The 26,730-nt window shown below is 43.2% G+C and overlaps 1 protein-coding gene across 6 annotated transcripts; it reads right to left on the bottom strand.

The window, feature by feature from the left end:
• Positions 1-1,641: 1,641 nt before the first annotated feature.
• RACGAP1 (Rac GTPase activating protein 1) lies at positions 1,642-26,681 on the bottom strand. 6 transcript variants are annotated; one of them, XM_050925700.1, is made up of 18 exons: positions 26,479-26,681; positions 25,352-25,427; positions 20,402-20,490; positions 18,281-18,483; positions 16,998-17,134; positions 14,496-14,565; positions 12,215-12,268; positions 11,235-11,312; positions 10,777-10,894; positions 9,248-9,378; positions 8,130-8,294; positions 7,068-7,163; positions 6,588-6,786; positions 5,709-5,814; positions 5,358-5,490; positions 5,035-5,170; positions 3,920-4,028; positions 1,642-2,851 (listed from the first exon to the last, which is right to left on the bottom strand). In XM_050925700.1, the coding sequence occupies exons 3-18, from the start codon at positions 20,484-20,486 to the stop codon at positions 2,776-2,778; spliced, it is 1,896 nt and encodes a 631-aa protein (XP_050781657.1). In that variant the 5' UTR covers positions 20,487-20,490; positions 25,352-25,427; positions 26,479-26,681; the 3' UTR covers positions 1,642-2,775. The 6 variants fall into 6 exon arrangements, with proteins under 6 accessions (XP_050781657.1, XP_050781658.1, XP_050781656.1 ...); XM_050925701.1 differs by lacking the exon at positions 25,352-25,427 and having other exon boundaries at positions 20,402-20,486; XM_050925699.1 differs by lacking the exon at positions 25,352-25,427 and having other exon boundaries at positions 26,479-26,680.
• Between the last annotated feature and the right edge of the window lie 49 nt (positions 26,682-26,730).

The following is a 26,730-nucleotide window of genomic DNA, read 5'->3' as shown; positions in this document are numbered from 1 at the left end:
TAACAAAGGCTTAGAGAGGCAAATTGTGCTTAAGGGAGTGTAATCTAGATTACAGCAAGGGACTGGAAATCTATGTTTCTTTTTTATGTACTTGTATACTCCCTATTACCATAGTATCTAAGTATTTCACAATTATTAACGTATTTATCTTCACACTACCCCTGTGAAGTAGGGATGTACTATTACCCCTATTGTACAAATGGGAAGGGAGGCACAGAGAGTATGTCTAGATAGCAATGCTATACCCATGGCTGGTCACATTAGCAAGTGCATCTAAAAGGGGAAACACTCCAGAGATAAACAGCTTTAGGGTGACATAAAAGGTACCTACTTTAGACAGCCATTGTCCTCCTATAGCACTTCAAGCAGATGGAAAAGTGGAGTACAATTCCTTATGCAAGCTGTACTATTTAATAGGTTTTCTGGAGTTTCAATATGGAGTGGATTGCTTACCCTTAAAAGGCTATCTCCCCTCCTTTCTTTTAGTTCAAGATGACATCTGCTTCTTTAGTGTGATAGCATTTGCAATTACATCATCCCTATCCCAAGTGATGCCATGCATTCTATCAGACTTTAAAAAAGCCCTGAAAGGCACACTTGAGTAGTTCTCTATCCTCCCTTCATCTCTTGTAAAATCTAAACAGTTGGTAGCTAAGTTCCCACGGCCGTGCAGCTGCCTATTAAGCCTAGTAAAGGTGCTCAGGCACGGACCTGCCCCAGACCTGCTGCGGCCAGGGGAGAGGTGCCCTTCCCCCGGCCCCAACCCAGCCCTGGCATGGACCTGCCGCGGCCAGGGGAGAGGCACCTCTCCCACCACCGCCAGCCCAAGTGCTGCTGCCAGGAGAGCAAGCTGGGTGGAATCTTCTCTTCCCACCATAGTCCCTGGCAGCCTGCATCCCAAACCCCTAGTCGCTGGCCCCACCCCAGAGCCTGCACCCCCAGCTGAAGCCCTCAACACCCCCACAGTCCAAACCTCTGACCCCGTCCTGAGCCCTGTCACCTCCATATTGGTGCACATAACAAAATTAATTCTGCACATGAGTGGGGAAAAATTAGATGGAACACTGATCTTGTACTAACACCACAGACTGGGCAAGAACAATTACCATTCATTTTAAAACAGATCAGTAAGGATGGTCAGAACCTTACCCTGACACACCCACACCCACCCACCCCTGAAGTTTAGGGGAGCCTGTAATAGGCAATGGAGGACAAGATGATCTCCTGCCACTTAGAAGATTGTGGGGGCCTCTCCCCTCACCTACAAGTCCATAAACTTCTCTTCTCCCTCAAGTTGTGTTACCTGATTATTTCTAGTCTCTGCTGACTCAGAAAATCTATTTCCTTACCTACCTTCATACTACAGTCATTGATATATCGGATCACATCCAACAGTGATCAACTGTCCTGAGCAAGCAAGGTGAAAATATTTGTTTCCTGGACTGTTCTGGCTCATGAAGTATTTCAAAGGAGGTGGGAGGGAAGCCTTTTTTGGGAGGTTGCTGTGGGGGGCAGCAGCAGAAAGAAAGAAAGAAAGCGTGGAGAGAATCTCAGGCCTAGCATGAACTTTGGTCTGAAACATGCCATGTTAAACACACAAATAAGGGAAATGCATTAGCCAGAATACAAAGCAGCCTGGGCCTCATTAGAAAAGTGTGATTTTACTTTTTTCAGATATACCAACTGTACATGATTCTTACAGGCAGAAGTCAGTACAGTTTCCAGGAACTTAATACAGAGAAGTCATGTTTACAAGTATTGGTACATGTTTAACAAGTCTTCTGGTGGAACACTGGGCTAGGTAAATTAGCATCCTATCTCATATCCTGGAATTTGGAAAATTGTCATTAACATATCCATCCCAAAATCAAGAAAGGTAGTACTATTTTTTAAAGCACCCACAGTACCAATCCAATAATTCTTTGTGCTAGTATCTGCCGATAGTCTGATTTATAAAACTGTTCTTTACAGACAGCAGATATTTTTAATGTAGTTCTGCTGTATAAGTCATATACCAAGTGGCAACTCATTAACAACAAACCAAACTAGCTTTTGTAGAAGCAGAGGCCAAAAATTACTGGCCTGTACTGAAGATAGATGCAAACTTCAGTAACATATTTACAGGCTGAGCCACTTTATAATACACAAATAAGTCTCAAGACTTATGTCGGATTTAGGCACATTATGGAACACTGGTTTTTGTAATTTTTCACATGATCAAGTTTTAAGAGTTCTCACTTTTTAAAGACACTGGCTTCACTAAAAATAGACTTCCAAAAGTAAGAACAAGTGTTTCTCAGCATTCACTGCTTCCCAATACACAGGATCAGCACTCATTCCCCAAGGATTATGGCAGTTCTCTTGGAACAAGATAGGATTACTGCTGGTGCAAAATGGTGCCTTATAGTTTTCAAAAAGTGTTTAAATGGAACTCCAATAAGGTGCTCTTAAACAGATGGAGACCAGCTTCCCATTGAAAGATATATATTTTCAAATTAAAATATTTTTCTGGCAATTTGCCCTAACATACTGACTAGATCTTGCCAGTGACTTTACTCACTAATGCTAGATGCAATATGGCACTAAATATTTAATAAAATACATTGCACAATAAAACTCTTGACTAAAAGTCTCAATTAAGCTAAAAACAAAAGTAATAAGATTATACCCTAGTACACAGGCTGCTGAGAGTAGTGAAGGGCAGTTAGTCCTTTATTGTAGTCATGCATATGTGGGCTGTAAACGTTATAAAACGGCTGAATCTGCAGGTCCATTTTACTTCAGCATAGGAGAGGCAAAGAAGTATCCCTGGCGTCCAAGGCTGGTTGCAGACTTGCTTTTGCTCCCAAATCTAATTAAACAGAGATAAGGACCTGTTGTAAAGCAATAATTCCTAGCCCTGCCATTAGAGCACCTCCTTGTGATGGGCTGCTGAATTAGCACCTTTACATGTACAGTGCCATTATCTTTATTCACCATCCTGTGCTTTTTTCACACTCCTTTTTAATTTTGATTTATTTGTGGTCCCCCCTCCCTGCTCACAAGGTCACATACTACTTATGATGGGACTGCCTTTTGTTGGTTCCTAGGAGTCTGAAGAACAGGCATTCTGTTTAACTGAGTGCCATGGAAGCTAGGGAGAGAAGCTTGGACTTGTACACAAGCTGCCCCTCTGGCCAGCTACATTAAGAGCCATAAAGGAGCAGGGATGAAAGGCAGGTGGCTTTCACGGAGCCCCCTACTGTTATGAAATTTGCATTGAGGAAGGGCAGATCCAAGGCCCGGCAACTTTCTCAACCCCTTTAGTTCTCTGCCATATATATATTCCACCCCTCTCATGGAGCAGTGCCCCTCTCCACCCCAGTAAGCAGTTGATTAGTCTCTTATAAAAAAAACCGCTTAAACACCAAGCACTGTGCAATACTCAATGAATGCTCAGTAACCATGAGATAGGTATTATCCCCCAGAGGCCAAAGTTTCTTGCTTCCCAGACTCATACTGTCCACAAAACCCTATTGCAACCTTTAGTTTATTGGGATATATAAACAGTCAAATATAGTGCATGATATTATTTGGACTGAGACAGTAGCTCAGATTAAGGCCATGTCTACACTACCACTTTTGCTGGTATAACTTATGTCACTCAGGGATGTGAAAAAAAGCACCTCCCTGAACAACATGTTACACCGACAGATGCTCTGGTGTGAACAGCTTCTCCTGCCGACATAGCTACCACTGCTTGAGGAGGTGGTTTTATTATGCTAACAGGAGAGGTCCCTCTCATCAGCACAGAGCGGCTACACAATCAATCTTACAGCAGCACTGCTGCATTGATATAGCTGTGCGGCTGTAAGTTCTCTAGCGTAGACATGGCCTTAGCATTTGATTTTACTATCCCAAAGTATGCAGTGCCACTTACTTCGGGGTAGTCTTGCTGAGCGTAGATCGGACCTTCTGGGACAGGGAGCTAGATGAAGGAGTCTTTGTCAGTTGCTGTTCTGGAGTAGTGAGAGGACCCAGCATGCTCACTTCCGACAGAGGAAGCAAGAGTCATTAGAACAGGCACATAACTGACATACAATGTTTCTTCTTAAACTAAGGTAATGGGATTATATTTTGCCTCTTTGCCATATGGTAAATCAGGGCAACTTTGCTGAAGTCAGTGGTGGGACTCCAGATTTACACAAGTGAAAACAGCAGAAAAACTGGCCCGATATGTTCTATAAAAATAGAGGCACAACAGCAAAGCTAAGGGAAGCAGGAGTCACTGCTTAGTACACTTTGTATGTAAAAATGTGTTAGTATTCCACAAGGTTTGCTGAAGTTTGAGAGAAGCTTGTCTTTCCTGTCATAAGCTACTTCCCTCCCCATTCCCCCCCAAATGCCCTTGTAATATTGCACCAATTGATGATGCCGCAGCTAGATATTTAACTGTTTAAAAGCTTCTTCGTAACTTGACGTTCAGACTTACAGCACTAAAGGCAGCAGGTGTTACAGATGCTTGGTTATCAAGGTGAATGCTAACAGTTAGGCTTAGGCTGGGGACTAAGAGCAAAATGTTGTCCTCGGTGTGAAAAAGCAATACTCCTCCTGAGGCTGGGAGGTGGGTAAAACAGACGAAAGAATGCCTGTTTTGAAATGCCATTAGAGAGACAAGATGAGTGAGCATGTCTTTTGTCGGACCAACTTCTGTTAGTGAAAGAGACAAGCTTTCAAGCTACACTGTGTAGTTCGAAAGCTCGTCTCTTTCACCAGTTGGTCCAACACAAGATATTACCTTACCCCACTTGTTTTTCTATTATCCTGGAACCAACTTGGCTACAGCACTTGAAATGCCATATCAGGGATAAACAGCCATGACCATCAGTGTCAAAGGCGGTATGGTAACTGGAGGGTGGAAGAGGAGGAGGAGTTACACAGTTTGGCAAGCCTGTTCCAACACAATCTAACAAAAGGCTTTGATCTGAGGTCATTGTTTTAAAGTGGATGTTTGGCCATAGTTGAAGATCTGATACAGCAACATTCCAGGGCTACCTTTAACATCTGGTGTTCGGGGAGTGGAATAGGCATTGGAGTTTTCAATTATATGCGCTGGGTCAATGTTTTCTTGCTCCACCATCATGAACTGGCTCCAGTATTCCACTGGCAGTGACAGCAGCCGCTCTACCACCTACAGAAACACACTTTAGCACACAATTCCCCACCATACCAGAAACTTACAACTCATTCAGCCTAAAAGTGGTATCAGATGAGCCAGAGGACAACAGCCCCAGGTGCCAGTATAATCTGATTCCTTAACGGGACACTTCATGTGTCTCATATCAACATTCTACCAGGTGTCATTACTAATCACCTACCTTGGGTTGTCGTTTAGTGTCCTGCAAGAGTGTCATGGGGTCAGGATCTGGCACAGCATGGGCAACTAGTGTCGGTCCGAAGACTTTGGAAAGGTTGGTGATGTCCATTTTAGTGTCTGGGCTCTGAGCCACTCTAGACAAGAAAGAAAGAAAAAGGACATTGAGTAAATTTTGTTCACAGACAGAAAACCCTGATAATGTGAGCTGATGTCAATTATTATCTGAATTTGCAAATAGTCCCAGGTAAAGACTCCCCTGTCACTCAACCACCAGTGTGAGCCTGTAGAAACAGAACTACAGCATCATCTCTTTTTCCCCCATTTCCAGAACTCCTAACCTGGCTGAACCCACCTCTGAAGGTGAATCATGAGGAAAGCGAGTGTATCTCTGTTAGCCTGAGGGAGTTCACCAACAGCCTGGTACATGGCAGCCACACTGTTGTCTTCATCCAGAATTTCTTTAAATAAAAAAAGAATGTGATTAGAGAGGCCTGTAGGATCATTTTCCTCAGATAGCAGTATGTTCCATCACAGTACTGGAGGGTGTTAAGATTCTGGGTCCCATGCTCCTGAGTTCTAATTCTAACACTGATATTATCTAACCTTGGGCAAGGTCATTTAAAGACCTGTGCTCTGGTTTCCTCATCTAAAACGGGGCTAATACCAGTGTCTGAGAGGTTTTGTGTTACGAGGCTTAATGTGCGTAAAATGCTTTGAAATCTTCTGGTGAACAGCACTGTAAGTATTGTTAGCTCTCTGTTGGACACGGATTTCAAAGATTTTCTGTAAAAATGTTCAATAGCTTCAAGACTGCACTAAACTTGTGCATCATTCCTGAACAGGATACTGACAAAACTATTGATTAATTCCAAAAATCAAAAACTGGGATTATTTAAGGATTAATCTAAAAATATGGGATCTAGAGAGTGAGTATCCTCCTAATGTTAGCAGCCTACATGATAATATCCACAGAATGAGACAGCTGCAGCTGGAAGGCAGATTACTTATCAGAGAAAGTTTTTCAAAGACCTGGATGAGATACTTCACTATAACAAAGCTAACACCAGGCAGTGTTGTACAAGCAGATCTATGGTAGGAAGGAAGATCTCTCTACAGTATACCCAGTACTGCCAATACATTCACACCCAAGAAGGATTGCCAATTCAGATGGATCTGTCTAAGAATGGACCCTCAGGCACTACAGCTGCCAATGGCATTTGGCTCGCCTCACCTGCTGCCTCCATAAAAGTCTTGTTTAGCCGGAATGTGAGAATGGGTTCCTTTAGGTTGCGCAGGAAGTCTTTAAGAAGGCCACAGATGGCATGGATATCATCCACTTTGCTGAGCAGGGGCACAGTCTTCCCTCGAAGGAACTTCTCCTTCAGCTCTTTTACTGTCCGGTCACAGCCAGAAATTCGGTATAGGCCTGTCTGTTACAGAGCAATGCCGAAAGTCAGGACTTCACCTGCCCAAACATCTTGAGAAGGCAAAGTCTAGATTCTTCAGTAAAAACAGTCTCCTGCCCCCATTGTGAACTGTGAGATCTCTTGAGTAGGGACTGTAACTTGCTCATCGTGACTTATGTGTTGAACAGCACTGTGTATATCTACAGCATCATAAACAAGAGATCCTCAGATTAACCAACTGTGGCTCTAATATCACAGCCAAATTTGTTTCACTAGTACCCCCACTGATTTCAGGTAATTCTTACCTCACGTAGCCCTCGTTGCTCAATTTCATTCACACAATGCACTACAATGGAAGGAATCATTGGCGGAGTCATGGGCACAAAGTCCACCAGTGTCCCCTATAAGAAGGAAGAGACTGATTTTGCAACACTGACATTTACAAGTTTCAGGACACTGGAAGTGCTCAGGAGATCCCAACAGATCTAGGCTTAGGAGCAGTCACTAGATTCTCATTCCCCAGACCGACAGAGGTAGGTGCCATGGGCACAAAGAGAGGACAAACACTATGTGCTCCTGTAGAGAGCTAAAACAGTATCTATCCAGAAGTCCTTCATACAACAGTCTTACTCTATAGGCAATGGAGAGCCAAGAACTGAGTTTAACTTAAGACATGTTGCACCTGTGGAGTTATCATACACGAGAGGCTCAGGCAAAAGACTCCTGCTTCACAGACCAGTGGAAAATGGACCATGCAGCAGATATGAAGGGAAAGGAGGGCAAGTAATATTACCATTTAATAAAGCAGATAGCTCTAGCACCTAGATCTTAAGTTCACTAGAAATGTTTAGACAATGGGAACAAGTACTACTGTAAGTGGTCAAGAAAAGAGGGATCTAGCCTAAAACAAGCAGGAGACTCCTAAGGACAAGCTTAGCTGTGCCATCATTCACCAACCTGAAAGCATCTTAAGGTTCCAATTTAAGCAAAATAACTTTGCCAATAACTTCAGTTGACAGACAAGGCTGCACTGGAAACAGATACATGCACAGCCAGAAATAGTTTCTGTGACTGCTTGTAAAATCAGAACAAAATGCCTCCACCACATACTTTCAGAGTCACCACATACAATTCTCCACCCTCCAAAAAAACCACATTCCTACTATTCTTGGCTTTATTTAACAGTCTCATTTATGTATATCTATTAGATCTGTAATAAAACAGACAATCCACATAATGCAGCAACAAGTTAACCAGTATATAAGATTCCTGGAGTCCTTAAGCAAGGTCTAGTTCTCCCAAATAGGCATTAGCTCATTTGTTGTGGCAGCGACAGGATTTAAAGCTCATCTCACATAAAGCCATACCTCTCCAATTCTGACAGGAGTGCCTGTTAATGTTGGGATGCAGGGAAGGGGACAGCGGTCCCGACATTCTGGGTGAGTCACCACACGGCAGTCCCTGCACTTCAGGGACAGTTTCCCAAACTTTATCCGCTTTCCACATGGAACGCATGACTCTGGTTTGATAACCTGGAAATAAAGAGCCTGTGTGTGAGGAAGTGGTAATAATGCAACAAAACAATAGACACAGTTTAGCTGCACGGGTATATTGAATGAGTTTCTTGTTCTATATTGATGGCAAAGCACAGATACCATTGTGACAGAATAATAGGGTTGGGAGTTAAATAAGCCCTTGTCAATGGTTGGTGATTCTGCTTCTAGCAAACCCTGATCATCTTAGTTCCAGCCACCCTGATCATCTTAGTTCCAGCCATCATGACATCTCTTACAGTCATTGGGACATGCATGGGAAGTCTAAACTCTGGATCTCAAGGGCTGAATTGTCAGCTGTTAAACTTCAGCATAGCAGTGCAAGATGTTTCACAGCAGGAGCTAACAAAGATATATGCCTGCATACAGGGCAGTCCCCAGCGGTGGTGCGGGGCCTGGGACATTAGAAACTTGGTGCCTATCTACCAGGGGATGCTTCTCACCCTCCCTTGGCTCTGCTCAGGCCCCATCTCCACTCCACCCCTTCCCCCCAAGGCCTCACCCCCACCCTGCTTCTTTCCACCCCCACCCCTTTCCCACCCAGTTCCACCTCCTCCCCGAGCATGCTGTGCCCTTGCTCCTCCCGTGTCCCTCCCAGCGCCTCCTGACACCACTAAACATCTGATCAGCGGCAAACAGTGAGAGGGAGGAGGTGGTGCTGACGGGAGGGGTCGGTTCTGGTAGGGGGCTCCTCCATGCCCATCCCCCCCCACTCATCTGTCCACTCCACTTGCCCATCTCTCACCTCACCTCCTCACCCCGATTCGCCGTACCCAAGGGACGGCTCTGCCTGCATGAGGACTCAGGGTCAGAGTTCAGAGCTGAAACTGCCAACACCATTTGGATAACTGACACTGTGCACCAGCCTGCACTCAGAGGGATGTACAGCAGTATGTCCAGTGAATCTCTTTCAGGACTGCCAGTACACATACCGTCTTTGATACAAATTCGTGCAGCCTCATCCCCCCATTGCTCTGAGGAGTGTTAGATCCATCAGTTTCAGATCTGGATTCCAGCTGCCTACTGCCCAAGCTTGAGTCACTATTCCAGGGTTGTAAACTGGCTGAAAGAGACAGAGAGAGATCTGTAGAATAATTTTCCAGCCTTCTGTTTTCAGTATAAAGACTATATAATGATTGAGTCAAGTGTATTGGAACTGGCAGGAAATTATTGTGAATGACTGAGGGATATCCATGGCCTAACAAGTACTGCCAGTTGCACCTAGCATCTGTGTTATGCTAAAGGTAGCGCAACCAGCAGAGGCTGTTACAAGATACAACTGGCAATTAATGGTTAATTATACAGTTTTGTGTTCCTATCTACCTCACAGGCAATCATTCTGGCAGACATGCTCTCCAAAGCCAAGCAAGAAGTATGGTGCATTAGTGTGTTAAAACTGAAAGCAAAGCCATATTACTTTTGAAAGCAATTAAAATCAGAGAATTAGGGCAACATGCTTCAATTATTATTGCCCAGGAGCAGCACATCTTGGGTTAACTGAGAGAATAAGTGCTACCACATAAGCATTAATACAGGCACATAGTTCTTATATTGGATACACATTGTGTACTTCTAATCACTCTAGTATACCAAACTTCTTTGAGCAATTACTTTGCTTATGAATATATAAAAGCAATGCTAGAAGGCCCCCCCCCCATACACACACACGCACTTCGTGTTAGGTTTATCAGAATACCTCCATACAGAAGATTTATGAAAGAGACTTTTTAGCGGTTAGAGTCATTTATTTGGAGATGGCCAGGAAGAGAAGGCTAAAAGCAAGAAGTTTGGCTTTTGTCTTTCATTTTGATTTTCTCTGGGCTAGAAATAACTATGGTCTGTTTCAGAGGGTCTGAAAGGAAAATGCCCCCGTTTAGTTTTGTCTTTTGCCTCGATCCCATTTAAAGATCATTCTGTAATCCAACCTTCAAAGAAATGTTGATTTTTTTTTTTAAAAGAACAAGCTAAATTTAGAGTTTCCCCAAAAGCCAGGATTAGGCTACCTGAGAGAGACTATTATTTGATTACTAGCTTTCAAGATACCTGTTTAATGCTAATTATAGGAGAAATGGGAGGCAGCAGGTGGAGGGAACAAAGATTTTCTTGGAATTGTGTTTCCATCCTCCTTGCCTATATATTAACACTTACTAGCCCAGTTATATTTAACAAATAAAGAGATGGCAGAGAAAAACTGTGTGTGCCTAGTTTGTTTATTGTGAAGTTGGTCATTGTGAAGTGTGGTCCAGCAAACAAGTTCTGGTCTTTGCTGTTAACTTTACTAATAGCCGTTAAGATCCCTCAGACTACCCTTTTTCAAAATAACTTTTCAACATAATCACCCCCATTTGTTTCAGTGTCTGCAGACACAGGCAAATAAAGATTCATGAAACTTAGTGACAAGTGACAGCATTGTGCATTAAAACCAGGATAGGGGACAGCGCGCAGACATACATATACCTACCTGTCTTCCTCCGGCTTCTGAGATGATAAGGTATAGTCTGAATAGTGGAGATAGCTTCAATTGGGCCGCCATCATTAGGGACCATAAGTGTCGTTTTTGCAACTATAGACTCGTTTCCCTGAAATGAAAGAGCTGTATGGTTAGTGATGGCAAAATGATATGGAAAGGGATATTTAGCTTTTATTGGCCCCAGCAGATCACATATATTGCATTAACGTGTACAACTTAATCAGATGTCTGATTTAATTTTGTGTCAGACACCAGAGGGATAGAAAAGGAAGATAATTTCCAAAATATGTGACTGGCATTAGCTGTGACTCCATGAGTTGCTGTCCTGTGAAACTGTTATATTAGCTCTAGTTTCACAGAGTATCCTACTGCATTTGGGGGCTACACAAATACAGCCACCTCTGACAAGAGATTTTAAGATGCACACAAACTCAGCTGGGTTCACATACCTGGTCCACTGTGGAACCAATTGATCGGGTTTTTTTTAAAGGACCTGGGGGGCCTTCTATGAACTGTCTGGAAGAACGCTGAAAATAAAAATGTGTGTTAAACAAGATTGGGGGCATCAACCCTAGAGCATCACACCACATTTCCTGAAGGGTTGGGGTAAATTCCACTGCAGCGTTTGCAGATATTGAAGTCCATAATTATTTCTATTTAGCAAGGACATGAAGACTTGTGCAATAATGCAGCCTAACTGACCAGTAGAAATGGTTCAGCACACGATCTTCCCAAGAAGTTTGACTGACCAACTGAGTGCTCTACCACCAAGACCTTCAGGGGAAGGAATTTTCCCTCTTCAATATGAGGAATGGGAGTGCTGTTGGAAAACAGGAAGCAAATACCAAATCTTCCCCCAATAAGACAGCTATCTCTTCTGATGGTTTGGTCCCTCTTCCCTGCCCACCCCACATGCTGACTGCAGGGTAGTAGGACAAATCCTGAGCCTACTTTTATTATGGGAACACCTATCTTTAATTTCCTCTTATTACTAGTTTCATGTTACTAGAAAGATACAGCAAGTCCACCAAGAAGCTTCACTCCAAGTAACTTTCTGCTTGTAAGATGCAGGTGAGTGTAGCATGGGATGTGGGAATTCACTTCATCATCTACAGCTGACAAGTGAAAGTTACTTCCAAACTTTTCATCAGAATCCACACAACAGTGCTGAATTTTTGGATGCAAAAAATTAAGGATTTATTCATCTAGGTAGTCCAGTTCTATAAACTAAGTTAGAAGACGCCTTCCATCTCTTGCCCATGGTGCATGTTAGAGTACATTTCTGGGTGGTCTGATATGACTGAGCTTAGACAGTGACCACCAGATCAAAGAGTCTATTATAATAGCTGAACTACCACATGTAGCCACAGTGCTACCTATTGTTACTCCTGACTGCTCCAACCACTTAACGGAAAAGAATGTAACATACCCGTTTCTCTCTTTTCTTCAGTCTGACAGCCTTCACTAAAGAGGAATCCCAATCCTATAGGTAGGACAAAGTATTGTGTTAGCATACTGCAGATACTTTCCAGACTCTAGCCATGTCTTTCGTTAAATCCGTTTTAAAGAACGGTGGACCAGCGAGCTCAGGACAAATATAATACATGTTGATCTTAACATCATCCAGATATGAATCTAGTGTTTCCTCTGGCTCCATTCGTGATTTCTGGAGGCTTATAACAAAGGAAGTCAGCTTCCCTGTAGTTCCCTCACCTCTGTGCTCATTAAGATTCTGATAGCAGGGATAAAAACAGAGGTTCAGAATTCTCACTGGCCTCTATCACCACCTCCACCCCTCATTAGTCATTTCGCACACTTGCTACTCCCTTTAAATTTCATGCTGGAACTACTAAGACTCCGACTCATAGATTAAGGTCAGAAGGGACCATCATGATCATCTAGTCTGATCTCCCGCATATTGCAGGCCACTGACCCTCACCCACCCATTCCAGTAATAGACCCCTAACCTCAGGCTGAGTTACTGAAGTCCCCAAATCATGTTTTAAAACCTTCAAGTTACAAGTATCAGAGGGGTAGCCATGTTAGTCTGGATCTGTAAAAGCAGCAAAGAGTCCTGTGGCACCTTATAGACTAACAGACGTATTAGAGCATTAGCTTTCGTGGGTATCCGACAAAGTGGGTATTCACCCACGAAAGCTCATGCTCCAATACGTCTGTTAGTCTATAAGGTGCCACAGGACACTTTGCTGCTTCAAGTTACAGAGAATCCACCATTTACACTGCAAGTGATCAGTGCCCCATGCTAGAGGAAGGCAAACTCCCCTAGGGTCACTGCCAATCTGACCCAAGTGAAAATTCCTTCCCAACCCCAAATATGGCGATCTGTTAGACCAGGGCTCTCCAAACTACATCCGCAGGCCGGATCTGGCCCAGGGCTTCCATTTGTCCAGCCCTCCAACCAACAGGGGAGAAGCCAACAGGCATGCAGAGCAGGCAGGCGAAGGGGTTGCCGGCAGCAGCTCACACAGGGCGGCAGCACAGCTGAGCTGTGTAGAGGAGTGAGTGCCCCCGGGAGCCAGTGTCCCCCCAAAAGGGGAGCCAACTTAGGGGAGAATCGTTGCTGCAGCCGAATAGGTACAGGGAGAAGCAAATAGACAGGCGGCAGCTGAGTAGGCACACCTAGCAGGCAGGGGGAGGGGCTGCTGGCAGCAGCTCACGTGCGGGGGGGGGGGGGCGGGGTAGAGGGCATGTAGCTCAGCTGAGCTGTGCAGAGGGGTGAGAGTCCCCGGAAGCCAGTGTCCCCCCAAAAAGGGGAGCCAACTTAGGAGAGTTGCTGCTGCAGCCGAGCTGGCACAGACCCTGCCTTAGAGTAAAAACACAAGCCAGATGCTTAATTACATCTCCAATAAATGGAGTAAAGAAGATGGAAATTAACACTTTCATAATAGTTAAATTTTAACTACAGCACTAATAGAACCAAATAGTATTTGTATGATACAAATGTGAGTTTTTAGAAATAAAATGAAAGTGTGAAATGATTTTTAATATATTGACAAATATTTTGTGTGATTTCGTAGTACCTGCATCGATTAGCTTCTATACCTGATTTAGAATTAATGCAACACTGACACAGTAGTGCTGTTTAATGATTTTGCATATTTGCATATATTTAATTTCTTTCACAGTCGCTTCAGCCCACTAAGCCCCTTCAAAAATCTAATATGGCCCTCGTCCGAGTTAGACCCTGATCATGTAGGCAAGACACACCAGCTGGACACCTGGGAAAGAATTCTCTGTAGTAATTCAGAGGCCTCCCTATCTAGTGTCCCATTACCAGCCATTGGAGATATATGCTGCTAGCAGCTGCAGATCACTACATACCAGTGTAGGCCATCTCATCATATCATTCCCTCCATAAACTTAACAAGCTCAGTCTTGAAGCCAGTTAGGTTTTTTTGCCATTCCACACCAGACATGAATCCCTAGTTATAACAGCACAGTACTGGGTTCCTGTAGACAGAATGGTAACCAGAGACTATAAAACCAATCTTGTGGTATCATGCACCCCCACACGGATGCAAAATTAGAACACTCATATCATAGCTCTGTCAGGAGAATCAACATATAAGGACATATTTAATTTTGCTTAGCAGTGCAGTGTTTTTTATGGTTGATTTTGCCACTGTGCTGCTGAAACAGCAATATGGGGAGTGAAAATAGATAATTCTCAAAGATTGGAGTTACATTACCAATGACTCGTCAGTCTTGTCAAAGCTGATGTCTGATAGAATTGAGCCAGATTCATCTATTGTTGAAAGTCTAAGAAGTAAAGTAAAAAGCCTATTAGTTTGTGGGTTTCATTTCCAGTTGACTTCATGATTCCAGGGCAAGTTTACTGACCAGGCAATAGCTATGTATTCCTGTTTGGAACAAGGCAAGTCCTTGATGCTATGAATGTAGCATTAATGCAGTATAAATAAGAGTGCAGATTCACAAACTGCTGGACTGCCATTTGCGATTTACTAGGGGAAACCAAAATCCATGGAGTAGGAATAACCCAGATTTAGCATGTCAGTATTTTGTTGTATTCCCAAATCACAAGCCTTCGCTCTTCCTCCTCCCTTCCACATAAAGCTTCTATCTCTTCTGATTGCAAAGCTAAGTTCCTTCATAAATCAATATACAAGTTCTTTTTGACTGCAGCCTGTCAGACAAGCACAGAAGAGTGACTTTCTTCTACTTTCCTACCCCCATGTAATTTGCAGTTTTGCGGTATTAAATTCAAAACCTAGCCAAGACTATTTAACTACCAACACAGTTAAGACGAGAGAGAGTCCAGAAAACAGAAACAAAAATGATGAAAGGTTTAGAAAACCTGACATATGGGGAAAGATTAAAAACACTGGGTATGTTTACTTTTGGGAGAAGACAACTGAGGGTGGAACCAATAATAGTCTTCAAATATGTTAAGGGATGATAAAGAGAATGGTGATCAATTGTTCTTCATATCCAATGAAGGTCGGACAAGTACTAATGGGCTTAATCTGCAGTAAGGGAGATCTAGGTTAGATATTAGGAGAAACTTTCTAATGATAAAGATAGTTAAGTTCTGGAAGAGGTTTTCAAAGGAAGGCTTTGAATCACCATCATTGGAGGTTTTAAGAACAAGTTAGACAAATACTGGTCAGGGATAATTTAGGTGTGCTTCGTCCAGCCTCAGCATGGGGCCTGGATGAGATGACCTCAAGGTCCTTTCTAGCCCCATATTTCTATGATTGTAAAACAAGAAATTAAGAACAACCGCGTCAGATGAGATCAGTGGTCTGTCTAATTTAGCATCTACTCTGACGGTGGTTAGTGTCAGCTCATTCAGAGGATGTAAGAAAGAAAGAAACCCCACAGTGGACAGTTATGGAATATCCTGTCCCAGAAAGGAAGAATCTTCCTAATCCTCATCAGTTCATGGTTGGTTTATGTCCTGAAACATGAAGGTTTACATCCATTCTTGAATACAATATACTACTGTAACTGTGCTTATTCCCTATATAGAGTAATTTTTCTTTGGCCTTGGTGATATCTTGTGGCAATGAATCCCATAGGTTAATTTGTCATGTGTTAAGAAATTTCCCATGGTCAGTTTTAAAACTTGCTTTCAGTTTCATGGAATGCTAATTGCATTGCGAGAAAGGATAAATAGGAATACCTAATTTACATTTTTAGAGCATTATTTTGTATCTATCCATCCCTTCTCTAAGTAGTTACAAGTTTTTGATATCCTCTCAAAGAGAAGTCTTCCATTACAAAAATCATTTTAGTGCCTCTCTGAACCCCCTTATTTCTGCTATATCTTTGAGACTGAATACAGTAATCCAGATGAGATCATGTCACTGATTTTTATAATGGTACTGAAATATTTTCTGTCCCATTCCTTATATTCCCTAACATTTTGTTTATTTTTGACAATCTCTGTTCAATGTGTATCAGCTTTCATTTAGTTATCCACAACAAATCCCAAGTTCCCTTCTCCCACCATCCCCCAAATCTGTATTCAGCTCACATAATCCTTGGTAAACAAACAATGATAAATACAGTAGCTCTCTGGAGCCAGGTCAGTGGCTGGGAGAAGTATTTCTGAGCTGCTGTTTCACCTTAAGTTTATTATTGATATGCAGGCTTAGTTATTGACAAGTAGTTTAGCACAGCTATATTAAAAGAAAATCTTTCACAAGTAGTGGGATTATAGCTGGAGTGGAAAAAATTGAGTGGTTTCAACAAAGCTGCATTGTACTATGCTTTTATATTCCTCAACCCACACACAAAGTTCCGGTGGCAAAAGTAGTCTCCTAAAACAATGGAGCCCCAAGACAAAAAAATTTCAGATACCAAATACAAATATTCTACAGAACCAAAGATTTCATAAAAAAAATCTATTGCCCCCCAAAAATCCAAATGTTATTACCTGCTTTAATTAAATTTAGTGAGAAATATTGAAAGCTATAAGAATTGCATAAGAACGGTTAAAGTTTGAAATTTTTCAAACTAAAATAATGTATGTTATACATTAGATCACTTTGAGGAAGAGGTCATGTGAAACACTATGGAATACAGGATCACAGGAGAAAAAAGCTGATAGCTTTGGGGTATTGCAAAGTAAAAGTCAAAAACTGCTACTATAGACCCACATATCCAAGAGTTTAAGTATTTGTGCTAATCAGTTGTTTCCCTAATGGTCAGGTTGCTACCTTCCATACCTTCTGTTCCCAGAACCCCCAGTAGAAAGTTGAGGCCTGTTAAGGAAGGCCAGGGCAGATTTCTGTTCTTCACTTAGGTGAATACTGCCCGATGCATCACACATCAGCAGCTCTCGAATCAGTTGGATCTGCCGCTCCTGTAAAGTGGAAAACATCAATAGTAGCTAGGGGAGAAAGCTTCACTTCAGATTTATGGGAGACAGACAGACCATAAGACATTTAATACAGCTAGTGCAGGTAGGCTTTGAGGAAGTTTGCTACTCCAACAGCATATTAAAAGCCCATAAAGCAGAACCTGGTGTCCCAGCTTCAAACAGGTAAACTCAATTTAAGTAGCAGCAGTGAGATTCTTCTGAATTAAACCACTATTCAAATGAAGGCTATACTCTCTTGCAACAGAAAACAATTTATTGATGTCTTATTAGGTGCCACTTATTGTCTTCCAAAAATTCAAGTAGCTTAGACCCTTTTAGACTGCTGAGAAATGCACAAAAAGATTACATAGTGTTGAACAATTCCAGTCTGCTGAGGAAGCTAATATGGAATCTTTCAAACAATACATTAGGATGAATTAAACTCCATACTAGTCTTGCCCATACGCTTCAATTCCTACCTGCAGTTATAAATGTCTATAGTTACTAAACCCTAAAGAGCTAGAGAGCCACTGCAGCAAAAGGCTTTACAGAAAGTCACAAGATTCCCAATAGAATTCCCTGGAATTTGTTGATGTCTCACAATGCTGCAGTGATGCAAGAAGTCATGGTTTTGTGGCTCTCCGCAAATCCACGTAATATAGTATTTCTCTCCATTCCTGCCTCACACATGCCATTTGTGGTAGGCTGTCTACATCCTCTCTACCTGAGATCAGGAGAGTGAAAAGAGTTCCTATCAGGCTCATTAAACTCCCACAAGAGTTGCACGTAGCTTTGAATGAACTCAAGCAGTCATAGAACCACACTGAACATTCCTAATATTATAATCAGATGAAGGTGCCCCATGTGCCGTTTCCTATTGCCCAGTGTCATTAAAATAAGTGGAGTCTTCCATTTTGTTATATTTGAGAGTAATGGTACTGTGGGAGCCATGTATAGCTATTAAATATACTACAGGAATTAATATTTTTGTGCCAACACATTTACATAGAGGTCTCTTTTGTAAATTTCCAGATCCTTATCTGAGTGGACTTATCTATAGCACGGAAAAACTATTTAGATGAATCTCTATGGAATTGAGGCAAAGCCTGTTCCATACAGGAGTCACATCACAGGTAACATGATACCCACCAGCTTCTCACAGTCTGCTTCAGCTCGCTGTCTTCGCTTGATCTCCACATCTACCTGATTGCGAGCATGTTTCAGCTTCACATCTAGTGCACTACGCTCAGTTTCTGTTTTCATCAGAAGATCCTTGTACCTGGCCAGCTCATGATCTGCCTTCTGCCACTTCTTTCGGAACTCTTCAAAGTTCTTTGCCAACTGGATAAACTCTGGGAAGAGGATGCTTAGTCTTAACAGCAAAGAAAGGAAGCAGAAGAAATACAGCATCACCTCCTTTATGTAGGAAGAAACCTTCCATTAATAATTGCCTTCAAGTAAAGATAACAGATCAGCTGACCTGTTGGCAAACCCAGATGAAGAGAAAGTCTGCAGAAGAGCCCAGAGGCTAGCTCAGTGGTCTCCCAACTTTTTACATGCAGGATCACTTTCTGAATTTAAGGGTAATCCAGGATCTACCCTGCCCCTTCCCTGAGGCCCCGCCCTGCTCACTCCCCCACCCCTCCTCGCTCACTTTCCCCCACCCCTCCTTGCTCACTTTCACCAGGTTGGGGCAGGGCGTTGGGGTTCAGAAGGGGGTGAAGGGTGCAAGCTCTAGGAGGGAGTTTGGGTGCAGGAGTGGGCTCTGGACTGGGGCAGAGTGTTGGAATGCAGGAGGGGGCATGGGATGCAGAAGGGGGCATGGGGTGCTGGTTCTGGAAGACAGCTCAGGGTAGGGGATTTGGGTGCAGGAGGGAGTTCAGGGATGGGGGTTGAGGTGCAGCCTCCCACCAGGCAGCACTTACCTCCGGTGAATCCGGGTCAGTGGCGGGCGCAGCGAGACTAAGGCAGGCTCCCTGCCTACCCCAGCCCCACATTGCTCCCGGAAGGGGCCAACGCACCCTCTGATTCCTGGGGGTGGGGAGTAGGCAGGAAGCACATGGCTCATCGCACTGCCCCTCTCTGCAAGCACCGTTCCCACAGCTCCCCCAGACAATGGGAGCTGCAGGGGTGGTGCTTGCAGGCAGGAGCAGCATGCAGAGGGAGACCCCCCTGCCTCTGGGGCCGCATTGCCCGCTTCCAGGAGCGGTGTGGGGCCAGGGTAAGCAGGGAGTCTGCCTTAGCCGCAGCTACACTGCGCTGCCGCTGGAGATCATGATCAACTGGGAGATCCTTTAGGATCAACCAGTCCATCGCAATTGACCAGTTGGTGACCACTGGTCTAGTTGATCTTCCCAGCAGTTACATCAGTCCCCAATACCAGAATCATGGATTCATGTTTTACTGGCCACTCAGTCCCTAGTATGTAAAGGAGATTCAATAAAAGATAGTCACTCCCCAGGTTTCATATGTTATTCTAAATCAGCTGAAAGAAAAAGATGACATTCCTGGCATGTTGTCATACATCAGGCCAATACTACTGCTATTAAAATAACATGAAGACAGACTGTGTTATGGTCACAGCTTAGTACACAAGAAAGACAACTGAATCTGCTATTGAAAGTATCTGCTGTAATATGCTCCAGTAGATGTAGATTAGTATTATAAATGTCTGGAGCTGCAACTCCATTCAGCTGGATAATTTCACTTTCAAAATCAGCATTTATATAAAGCCAATTTCCTTTAGCTGTTTAACACTGCCCTAAGGGGAATATAATTGTTTCACCCTGCAAAGTTACAGCAAGACGAGATTTCACAAGTTTGCCTTCAGTGTTTTCCCCCCGGCTATTTATGTAAGCCGTTTGTCCCAGATCGTATGGACTCTCCTTGGGCCCATGTCGAAGAAAGTTAAGTGTTGGACCCCTCTAAGGTTTTCACCCCCTCCTTTGGTACTAATTAGCTTCAAACACACACACACACACACACACACACACACACCCTTACAAACTCCAAATTTGAAATTCCATGTGCAAGAAAATCAGGATGCTACAAGCATGATGCATTCATCCCAGAAGTTCAGCTGGTCACTTCAAGAGTTCAATCAGAGCAAATAAACCAAGTTTGCTCCCAAATCTATGTACCTGGAAAAGCACCACTACCTACAAAGCCATCGGTGGTCTCTTTAGTACACAGGGCTGAAGTCGAAATGAGCTAGCAGTTGTCAATTCCTACACTGAACCACATCCACGAGTTAACTGTGACATGACTTACGGTATTCATTTCCTTCATTTAGAAATTCTGACTGGCGCATGAGCTGGTCAAACAGATTCCGTAAGTTCAGCATTGCAGTCTCCATCTTCCTGCCAAGAAGTCAAGAGAGTTAAAGTGATCTATCCAGATTTTTCCACTCCTCCAGACACAGAAGTCATTGCCAGCCTAAGACAAACTTGTGCTCAAAAGTCTCTGACTTAACATTTGCAGCCAAACACAAAAGTCTCTCAAGAATGCAGTTTCATAGAGCTGTATGCTTCTCATCTTATTCTTGGAAGAAAAGGTGTTCCCATGAACTGAAGATGGTCAAGACAGCTTTGTACAGAAGCACTACGTTTTCCAACCACACTAACACTCCAATACTTCAGTAACTTGCAATATACTGTAGGGTCTCATATCCCAACAAGACAATCAGGGATTTCTTGCCAATTTATTATTTTGAGGGTATACAATATTGTTCCAATTCCAGCCTAGGAGTAATATAACTCTTCACAGGACACCATTATCCCTACAGTTTCAGAGCTACATACGTAAAAAAATAAAACAAACATTCTTGGGAGATCTTTGGGTAGATTTGGATTTTGCTTAGTTTTTTTAAATTATTATTCTTATTGAAAAGATCTTTTAAAATGCTGGCCATGGCAGTACCAATTACATCACAGCAGTGATTAATATAGAAATTGCTATTTCAGCAGTGCAGCAATTACTTCTCTAATGCAGGTTTCTGCTGGAATGCTTATGAGAACTCTGGCTAATATGTTAATACCAAGTACAGGCAGATGATTACATAGTAGTATGTCCTGGTATGCAAGCTACACAACACCACCTCCATAATTAGAAGGGTAAAAGCAGCTCACATATAAGGCACTGTGAACAGGCATGCTTTAATCCCATTCAGCAAGGAAAATTCAAACTCTTTAGAGATCTGATGCCTCATAGAAGAAAAATTCTACTGCAAGAATGCTATTCTATATTTCTGTTCTTTCACTCTATACTCTTCATTAGCAGGGACATCGAAAAGAAAGGGGGACATCAGTTTTTAAATATTCATATGTTCTCCCACTTAATTCTGTTAGTTTCATCATGACTGATGTCAAACCAGTGGTACAGTGCAGCAAAGCCTTATTAGCAAGTAATATTTAGTTACAGGAGTAAGGCTTTGCGAGGACTGGATCTGAATTACAAGTTCAGATATCAAGCCAGCATCAGAAGCAGATGAATCCTCAGAGATCTAATTTTCATGAAAATGTTCTTAGTAAGGGTAAGGGAAGAGTAATATAATAGCAGAATTGTTTCTAAATGCTTTCTAGTGGACTGATTCTCAAAACCATATACCTGGACTTCAGCAAGGCTTTTGACACAGTCCCACATGACATTCTGACAAGTAAGTTGGAAAAATGCAGGCTCAGTGGAACTACCATTAAGTAGATACAGAATTGGTTAAACAACCGCAAACAAAGAGTAATTATTGATGGAATTGTGTCAGACTGGAGGGAGGTCTTCAGTGAGGTTCCACAGAGATCTGTTCTGGGTCTGATGTTATTTAACATCTTTATTAATTATTTGGATACAGGAATACAGAACATACTGATCAAATTTGCAGATGTCACAAAGCTGGAGAGGTTAACAGCATTTTGGAGGATACAGCTAAAATTCAGAGGGATCTTGATAAATTGGAGAACAGGGCTATAGACAACAAAATGAAATTCAACAAAGATAAATGTAAGATGTTACACTTAGGGAAGAAAAAACAAATGCACAAATAGAGAACGGGGGATAACTGACATGGCAGCAGCACTGCTGAGAAGCATCTGGGAGTTATGGTGGATCACAACCTCAACAGGAGTCAGCAATGTGATGATGTTGCATAATGCAATTTTAGGGGAAGATAAAGCTCAGTGGTTTGAGCATTGGCCTGCTAAACCCAGGGTTGTGAGTTCAATCCTTGAGAGGGCCATTTAGGGATCTGGGGCAAAATCAGTACTTGGTCCTGCTAGTAAAGGCAGGGGACTGGACTCGACCTTTAAGGTCCCTTCCAGCGCTATGAGATAGGTATATCTCCATATGTTATTTGTTATTTATTTTTAGGTTGCATTAACAGAGGCATAGCATGCAAGTCACAGGAGGTGATAATACCACTGTACTCAGTGCTGGTTAGGCCTCAGCTTGAGTACTGCATCCAATTTTGGTCTTTAATGTATAGAAAGGATGTAGACAAACTGGAAAGGATCCAGAGGCGACCCACAAAGATGATCAAAGAGACAGGATGCAAGCCATATGAGCAAAGGCTGAAAGAACTGAGTATGTTTAGTTTGGAAAAGAGGAGATTGGGAGAGACATGATAGCGGTCTTCAGATACTTGAAAGGCTGCCATAAAAAAAAGATGGAAAAAAGTTCTCTCTTGCCACAGAGGACAGGACAAGATGCAATAGGTTCAACCTACGGCATAGTAAATTTAGATTAAAACTCAGGAAAAACTTATTAACCATAAGAACAATGAGGAGTCCTTGTGGCACCTGAGAGACTAACAAATTTATTTGGGCATAAGCTTTCGTGGGCTAAAACCCACTTCATCAGATGCATTGAATGACAAATGCAGTAAGCAGTGTGTGTGTGTGTGTGTATGTATATATATATATATATATATATATATATGAAAAGATGGGAGTTGCCTTACCAAGTGGGGGGTCAGTACTAACGAGGCCAATTGAATTAAGGTGGAAGTGGCCAATTTTCAACAGTTGACAGGAAGGGGTGAATATCAAGAGAGGGAAAATTACTTTTGTAGTGCTAACGAAGCCAACGCAATCAAAGTGGACGTTGCCCATTTCCAACAGGAGACAAGAAGGTGAGAGTGTGTTTTTGAAGTTTTTTTGTTGAAGAATTGCCACTTTTAAGTCTGTTATTGAGTGTCCAGGGAGAAGTCACCTACCACAGGACAGACCCAACAAAGAAAGCATCACCTACAGTCGCCAACTAAAACCTCTCCAGCACATAATCAATGATCTACAACCTGTCCTGAAGGACGATCCCTCACTCTCACAGACCTTGGGAGATAGGCTGTCTGTAAGTGAGGACTGGCCTCCCAGCCGGAAGCAAATACTCACCAGCAACTACACACTACAACAAAAAAAACACAAACCCCGTTGCCAACTCTGTCCGCATATCTATTCAAGAGACACCATCATAGGACATAACCACATCAGCCACGCTATCAGGGGCTCGTTCACCTGCACATCTACCAATGTGATATATGCCATCATTTGCCAGCAATGCCCTTCTGCCATGTACATTGGCCAAACCGGACAGTCTCTATGCAAAAAAATAAATGGACACAAGTCAGACAGACATCAAGAATTGTAACATTAAAAAACCAATAGGAGAGCCCTTCAATCACCCTTGACGCTCAACAACAGACTTAAAAGTGGCAATTCTTCAACAAAAAAACTCAAAAACAGACTCACACCTTCTTGCATCTGATGAAGTGGGTATTCACCCACAAAAGCTTAAGCTCCAATACTTCTGTTAGTCTATGAGGTGCCACATGACTCTTTGTTGCTTTTCACAGACACAGGAAGCAGTACAACACCACTAGTCATTCCTGTCCATGGCTTTTTCCTCTGCTAAGCCCAGGCTGGCTGTGTTCCTACGTACAATATCCTGTCATCTAGCTGGTGGTGGGAATGACCTTGGCTGTGTGTGCTTATTTTCTTTGCCATCCTATCATCTGTTTGTCTTCTACAGGCTCCCCACTTAACAGTGATGCCATTTATATATACCTCACCTGACAGACATGTTGCTAGTCAGCCCTAATAGAACCTCAGAATTCAAGTCCCCATGTTCCAAGGTTTATGTAATAGGATGTAGGTGGCAATGTGTTTACTCACAGAAGTGAGCACTCTTGCAGTAAAAAATCATTACCTCATCACTAACCAATCAGTGCCAGCTTTGCAAAACCAACTGAAGCCTTCTTATTTAGCCAACAGTGTCTCAAGCACCTCTTGGAACTTTACAGTCATCTCATTAGTTGGCAAGCCTACCATTTCTGCAGGTAGAGGATTGTTCTCAGTAGAGAAGAACTAATAAGTCCACCACTGGACAATGACATATTTTAACATTCCTGTTCTCAGCATCAGTGCTTAGTGCTTCACTCTGCAGTTCTCTCACCAGTAACACTTATGGGATAACATAAAGGTATACTAGTAAGTCCCGCAGTACATCTATGGGAGCTGCATTCTTAAAGTGTAAGTAGATACACCCATTCCACCATAAACAGAACCCTAACAGTCTAAATCCTGCTTTCCTTGCTCACAGGAGCAGTCCCACTGAAATCAATGGGACTACCTCAAACAGCTAATACAACCTTGATTGTACTCTATTCCTATTCATATGTAAGATGTCTATGAAAGAAAGTTTGGTAGGCTACAAAGATTGACTGCATGGGTAAGTTAACCGTTACAAACTTTAACTGTTCCTCCTCCATACAATTACACCACTACCCCAATATAACACGAATTCAGATATAACATGATAAAACAGCGCTCGGGGGGGGGGGGCAGAGTTGCAAGCTCCAGCAGAGCGAAGCAAGTTCGATATAACGTGGTTTCACCTATAATGTAGTAAGAGTTTTTGGCTCCCGAGGACAGCGTTATATCGGGGTAGAGATGTACTAACTTCAAGAGGAACAACAGTGTTCTTCAGCTGGTTAAATGCCTTTTACCTCAGCACCTAAAAAGCATGTAGGCAGCACATACTAAGTATAGCTGCCTGAGCAGTGCCACTTAAAGTCTACATTCACCAAGTTATTGTCTAAAGGTATAAAAATCCAGGCTTAGAGAAGAATGAATGAAGAATTTTAATCATTTAAAAATACAATAGACAATATGGGATGAGAGACGAATCTGCAGAAGTGAAAATGCAAAACAACATTTTAGAAGGGTTGATACGTACAGTGTATTTAAAGCATCAAGCACCCAGGCATCTTCCTAAAATATGGTATTCATAGTGCTTTCATGGATTTTCAGACCTAAACATGAGACAGAAAATGGAAGCCAAGCAGTCCTAACTAAGGAGCCAAAATTAATTTTAGATCTCTCCCAGGCTCATTTCAAGGTAATCCATGTCCTTAAAACAAACTACCACAGACCATGCTAGGCAACTTTTCTGTTCCACAGTTAAAAGGGAAGTGCCTCTTCCAGACTATAAATCACTCTCTCTTTCCCTACACAAGGTAGAGATCCAAAAGGTCTAATTTAAGCCTTATCATACATTTACAATGTCAATTGCAAAGATGCCTCTAAGTAAGAGGAGTGTATCTAAAAGAGTCATTAGAATCCCACTGAAAGAGCTACAAGTTTATTTAGGATAAACAAGGATCTAACAGAATTTCAATTAGGCCTCTAGAGAAAGAGACCCAAACACTAGGATGCTTCTACTCTAGTGCATCCTAAACATCCTGTTGACAGTTACAGGTTCACTCTGGGACGTCCAAAACACAACTATCTTCCCCTACCAGCAATATAGCAATGCCCACCATGCAAAGGGGCGTTCAACAGAAAGGTTCTCTGCAAATAGGACCCCCGCCTGAGGGCAGAGGCGGCTATTGTGGGACCCAGCTACTGGTCATGAGGCTCCCCGAGGTTAATCCATCATTTCCTGATGAGGGGAGGACGGATCAGTACGAAGAAGATTCAGGTTAGGGCATGTACCAGCTGCGTCGAAGGCACCGCCAACATCCTCCATCGCCCACCCGGCGCCAGGGCTTCCCGTCCCCTCAGGGCCGCGATACCACGGTGACAGGGCCAGGAACAGAGCGCGCGGGGCTGCTTTGGGCCAGCTCGGACCGTTCCCGCCAAAGGGCACCAACTCCACGTCTCGGAGCGTAAGTGTGGCGCGGCGCTGCGCCGCAGCCGGAGGGAGAGCCCGTCACCACGGCACAGGGAGAAGACGGTGGGGCGATCCCTCTCCACCAGCCTGAGGGTCACTCAGCACGGGGACTCGCCCCCACCCCCCACAGCGTCACCCGGGAGGGCCCCACGCCCGCCCGGCAGAGTCACCCCGGTACCTCCGCTACTCACCCTGGCCGCCTCACACGCTCGAGGCGACGATCCCTCACCCAGCCGGCGGGTGCTAACTGTCTGCGTCCACCCGGCTGCGCGCGGCAGCCTAGCCCCCGATTTGAATCCTAACAGCTGGCCAATCACAGAAAGCTATCCGGGCTTTCTCTGCCACTCATTGGTTCCGCTTCTACACGTAGAACTGGCACGCTGAAGCTGACCTGAGCACCATCTTTGCCGAGGGCCTGGCCTCCCAGCTCCACCCCCTGGTTT

This window comes from Gopherus flavomarginatus, chromosome 16 (assembly GCF_025201925.1).
Source record: "Gopherus flavomarginatus isolate rGopFla2 chromosome 16, rGopFla2.mat.asm, whole genome shotgun sequence".
NCBI classification, from domain to species: Eukaryota; Metazoa; Chordata; order Testudines; family Testudinidae; genus Gopherus; species Gopherus flavomarginatus.
The sequence above is the reverse complement of the archived record's forward strand: the minus strand, read 5'-3'. Positions and strand labels throughout refer to the sequence as shown.